General features: G+C 37.4%; 1 protein-coding gene across 2 annotated transcripts in view; it reads left to right on the plus strand.

The window, feature by feature from the left end:
• Nucleotides 1-5,508, plus strand: part of LOC107746927 (nucleoporin seh1) — an 11,894-nt gene that overhangs the window by 1,073 nt on the left and 5,313 nt on the right. For both annotated transcript variants that reach the window (XM_016561276.1, XM_016561277.1), the window contains exons 3-6: nt 803-949; nt 1,828-2,039; nt 2,121-2,219; nt 2,304-2,444. In XM_016561276.1, the coding sequence (XP_016416762.1) occupies nt 803-949; nt 1,828-2,039; nt 2,121-2,219; nt 2,304-2,444 (599 nt within the window). The remainder of the gene's footprint in view (nt 1-802; nt 950-1,827; nt 2,040-2,120; nt 2,220-2,303; nt 2,445-5,508) is intronic.

The raw sequence follows: 5,508 nt of genomic DNA on the forward strand, positions 1-5,508 counted from the left end.
TCTAATAGATTACACCAGGGGTGCCCAACCCTGTTCCTGGAGATCTACCTTCCTGCAAAGATCAGCTAAAACCCTGATCAAACACACCTGAACCAACTTATTAGGATCTGAAGGAACACTTGATCATTACAGACAGGTGTGTTTGATCAGGGTTGGAACTGAACTCTGCAGGAAGGTAGATCTCCAGGAACAGGGTTGGGCACCCCTGGATTACACTATACACTTGGTCCACCCCCCACGCTTTCTCTCACAGTAGGCTATAATCTTACCTTTCAGAAGCGCATGTCGGGCTTTAAAACTCATGCAACATCACCAGTAGCAAAAGTCATTCATGTCCGGATAGTTTTATTCATTTTGATGACATTTATGGAAGTACATGAGGGTGTTTTGCATGTTATATTGATGCTGCTCAGGTGGGGCACGGCGCGGGAGCGGCATTACTATGAAGCTAAGTTAATTTAGAGTTAGAATAACTAAGGGGTGATAACTTGTTGATATGAGTGCAATAATTCCAAAGAATGCCCAAAAGATAAACTGAAATCTCTGTCCTTTTTGCCGCCCTGACTGTGCTGCCGTCCTAGTTCGCCTATATGTTCATTCTATAAATTCAATATGTGGGGTACAATGGGTGAATTTACATTTAGATCATCTTGGTAATTTATATTTTGTGTGCATATGACCATCTTAAATAAAAATTTAACTAAATGTTGAAATGATTAGTTAGTTTAACCAAATACACCTTAATGGAGGGAAACAAATAGCTGTTTTTGCCTGATTTCTGAGTTGTGTCTGTCTGTTGTAGACTCACAGTGGATCGGTGTGGAGGGTGACATGGGCGCACCCTGAGTTTGGGCAGGTGTTGGCGTCTTGCTCCTTCGACCGCACTGCAGCTGTTTGGGAGGAGATCGTCGGAGAATCCAATGACAAACAACGGGGACAAAGTCACTGGGTATGTACAATTGTTCATCTTTTCTTACTGTTTTACTGTTGTCATGAAACTGGAATTTCTAACTTCTACACAATACCTTGAAAAATAGTGCTAATATATTTTTTATATCGTAGGGAAAAATTGCTACAACATAAAGGGCATAAAATTTGAACAGTATCTAAATTATTTTATTTTTTACCCTAATCAGACTAATTTCTTATCAACTGAAAATCTGTTGCTTCATAGCTCTGAGTGGGATTGTATAACAGTAGTCATAATATATTATTATTATTATTACTATTATTGTTGTTGTTGTTATTAAGACAATTGTAATACAACTGCTCTGTAAAATAAAAAAAATAAGAAGCGAATTAACACTGAGGGAATGAATTAAGTTGTGGGAGCAAATATAACTAAAATGAAGAAACAAATTCTTAATTTGTGGTCATGAACTAAATTGAAGGAATTAATTCATAAAATAAGGGAACAAACTCTTAATTCATAGTCGCCAATTAAGTAAACTGAGGGAACAAACAGTAAATCATGGCCACAGGTAACTAAAATGAGGTGATGAATTAATAAAATGAGGGAACCAATTCTTAATTCAGGGGCCATGATAAATATACTTTTGTCCGCATGTCATGTGTGGGGCTCCATATGAGTTAACCCCAGCAGGATTTTATTTTTGTAAAAACTGCAGGGAAAATGCACAAAGCACAGCTGGTATCAGTGTATTGATACTGTGGAAAATGAGTATTAAAACAGTTTCAAATATTTCAGTATTATCTAATGAAAGATCCCTATTACTGACAACATTAGAATTGTACTATAGTTTGTGAAAGGAAGTAAAAACCAATCAATTGTCAGTTCTTTTGTTGATTTCTGCGTTGTCTGTACAGATCAAGAGAACCACGCTGGTGGACAGCCGGACGTCCGTGACCGATGTGAAGTTTGCGCCGAAGCACATGGGCCTGATGCTGACCACCTGCTCTGCAGACGGCGTGGTGCGCATCTACGAGGCCCCTGATGTGATGAACCTCAGCCAGTGGTCACTGCAGCACGAGATCTCCTGCAAGCTCTCCTGCTCCTGCATCTCCTGGAACCCCTCCAGGTCTGAGCGCCGTCTACACAATCACATATCAGTATGAAAGATGCACTCTTGATCGTCACAACGGTTTGTTCTGTCCTTTAGTTCTCGAGCTCATCCTCCAATGATAGCCGTGGGCAGTGACGACAGCAACGTCACATACAGTGGCAAAGTGCAGATCTATGAGTATAATGAAAATACCAGGTATGAGCTTCACTCCATGCATCAGTTCCTGTTTTACTTGTTATCGCTTATAATCTTTTCTAAAGGGTTTATGTTGATCTACAGGAAGTATGCCAAAGCAGAGACGCTGATGACTGTGACTGACCCGGTTCATGACATCGCCTTTGCTCCTAATCTGGGGAGATCCTTCCATGTGCTGGCCATAGCCACCAAAGATGTCCGCATTTTCAAACTCATACCTATGAGGTTAGTAGGATATCACACTCAGTAGTAAGTGAGGTAACAGTCAAATTGATCATCTTAAACATGTTATTTCACCCAAACATAAACAAAAAGCGGATAGTTCCGGTCCTTGATTCTGATTGGTCGAGCCGCGTTCGAAGTTTAATGTACAAAACTGGAAACAAGTAAACATGTATAATATATATATAACCAAATAAATAAGAAACCTAGAACGTTTATTAGCAAAACGAATGTCAAAAAATAAAATGACACAAAGTTTAAATAAAGTAAAAATCAGCAAACAATGTGGAACCAATTAAATAAGAAACGAATGTTTAAAAAACTTCCCAAATCACCTTAGATAAACGGCAAAAGTCAACCGGTCAGTCAGCTCGACTCACTCTCCTCACTGGAGAAATGAAATCTGATCTGTGATGTGACTGTCGTTCGGCACGCTGCATTGAGCAACTGCGTTCAGTTTTTAATTGTAGTGTCTGCTCTTTTACTGAACTAAATGATTTTTATTACTATAAAAAATCTAAACGACGGTGGGGGTCGGTGACGCGGTGGGCAAGTGACGTAACCGGTGTTGCGGCTTAACACCGTCAGCACCGTCTATCGCGGCAAGCCTAATATGGAATAACCGTTTTATAAAAGCAATAAGCCCCGTGAAGCCGTGGTTTACAGTGAATTTATAACAGCTAAGGGGGTTTTAGGCACTCCGCTTCATGTCGTGTTTAAATTCATTGTAAACCGCGGCTTCTTGGGGCTTATTGCTTTAATGTTTTATTCATGACATATATAATTTTTAAAACATTTACCATCATGTTGATTAAGACTTATGTGAGCATGTCCTGGCTGGGATTTCAAAGTTGGCTAAAATGGATGTTTTCCTATTGACGCTCTCTCTGCAGTCTACACACAATTTATATATGCGTATTTGATCCTACTTTTTTCCATGCCACGATTGGTCGATTATGTTCAGTGCCTGCATGCTATTTGTCAAACAGTGTTCCGCTTATTACCTTCAGCAAGCATGAAAACATTAGGAAAGCAAAGCCAAAACCTGAACATTTTGGGCTATGTAGAAATCCTGGCCAGGATGTGTCCAAAAAAAAAAAAGAGGATGTATGGTCATTCTACAAACATGATTTTAGTTCCTGTGCAGAAAAACAAAGATATTTTGAAGAATGACTAATAAAACAACATTGAAAAAAAAAGCTAGTAAGGAGTAGGGCTGCATGATCAATTTTGTGATGATACACGATTTTCAAATCATGAAGGCTGTGATTTCGTTAAATGCACTGCCGTTTCAGAGTGAAACGTGGCACTGTTTTCATTTACATGCTGGCGGCTCATTATCAGGTATTTGTTTTCATGCAGATTTGTTAATTTACTGTGAATTGAGCTGCTCTGACACGTGAAACACTGCATTACAAGCTGCATGTGTAGAATGAGCAAACTAAGTATTAGTTATTTTTAATGGGTCAAAAACCGTGTGAATGTGCCCTATGAAAAAGTAAAACTCTTAAAAAAATTAAACTCTGTTCACTCTGTAAGAAATAATTTCCAGCTTAAAAAAGTAAATTAAACTTTATTTTTTATAATTTCCCCAACAAATAATAGAGCTATTATCTGTTGAAAATCCCTGTATTTTTAAATACCCTTTTATTCACAATGTATATCTCAGCAAAATAGAACATTAGCTAATAAAACAAAATACTGCAATGTCAGTTTTTACAATATACCATGCAGCTCTAGTAAGCACTGCCCAGAGCATCCTAGCAGCCACATATTAATGTGGCATAGCAGCATCTACTTAGAACATATTAGTAACCTCTCATCGTGGTGCTGAGATTTACATGTAACCCTCTGGTGCTCTTCAAAACAGAAAAATGTTCTGTTCTAGAAGCCATACTAGAATCTATCCAATTTACCATAGGATGAGGAGATATTTTAATCGACCAGGGTACTCCGTAAGCTTTCAGCGCAGATCTTAATCTTAAGTACAGGAAAAAGGAGAATCCTGGGAGAGAGAATTCATCCTTTAGGATTCTGTTTTGAATTTTTTAAAATCACAGCTTCATCGGAATGGTATGAAACCTGGTGACTTTTATGGCATTTGGAATGTGAACACGCACAAAAATTGAGGGCATGATTCGTGCAGGCTGAGTAGTCGTAAAAAAAAAAAAGTCACACTTGTGGTCTCCGGTCAAAAATGACCAACCATAGGAAATGAATGGGAAATCGACAAAAACACAAAAATTCAGAGAATTTTTATGTGTACAATCTACAAATCTGCCACAATGCAGAAAAAAAGTACACCGCAATGACGGGGTGAAATTTTAAAACATCAAGAGTGCAAAACCAACACATCCACTCACACGTACACACACCTATGAACTGGGGTGACTGTAACACAGCAAATATGTAAAATAAAATCAATAATTCAACTACAATGCAGTAAAAAAGTGGATATGAAGGAAGGGGTTACACTTTAAAACATCAAGAGTGCAAAACATCCACTCACACACACACACATACATACACACACACACTCACAGACACACACACACTCAAATGAATTGGTATGGCTATAACCATATAACCAAAACGAGACCGAAAACTGAAATCAGATCAGACCCAGAAGAATTAAGCTCTGATAAAACATTCCTGTTAATTTTGGTTACATTTTTTATAGAATTTTAATGTTTTGTGTAACAAAATGCTTTCTCTGTGTTCAGTTTTGACTGTAGTAATAATAATTCAAAAACTGATGCTTCAAATCAACATTTAAAATTTAAAAAAAAAAAAATCTAAACCTTTACAAAAAGTTGTCTTTGAGAATCTCTAAATATATATCTAAACCCACAACTTAATAAAAATAAGTATTTGTCTAAAAACAATTAGAGAATTTATAGGCCTTTTATATGGGAATCTATGGGCTAAACCATGAAATTGCAGATGTTTTTCTTATTTTACTCCCACCGGATGGCACTAATCAGGCTTCAAAAACTGGATTTTAAAGGCATTGACTCTATTTTAACATGAAATACTGCATTAATTGAAAAGTAATATAAAAATATAT

This window comes from Sinocyclocheilus rhinocerous, unplaced genomic scaffold, assembly GCF_001515625.1.
Source record: "Sinocyclocheilus rhinocerous isolate Xijiao unplaced genomic scaffold, SAMN03320098_v1.1 scaffold2154, whole genome shotgun sequence".
Taxonomy (NCBI): domain Eukaryota; kingdom Metazoa; phylum Chordata; class Actinopteri; order Cypriniformes; family Cyprinidae; genus Sinocyclocheilus; species Sinocyclocheilus rhinocerous.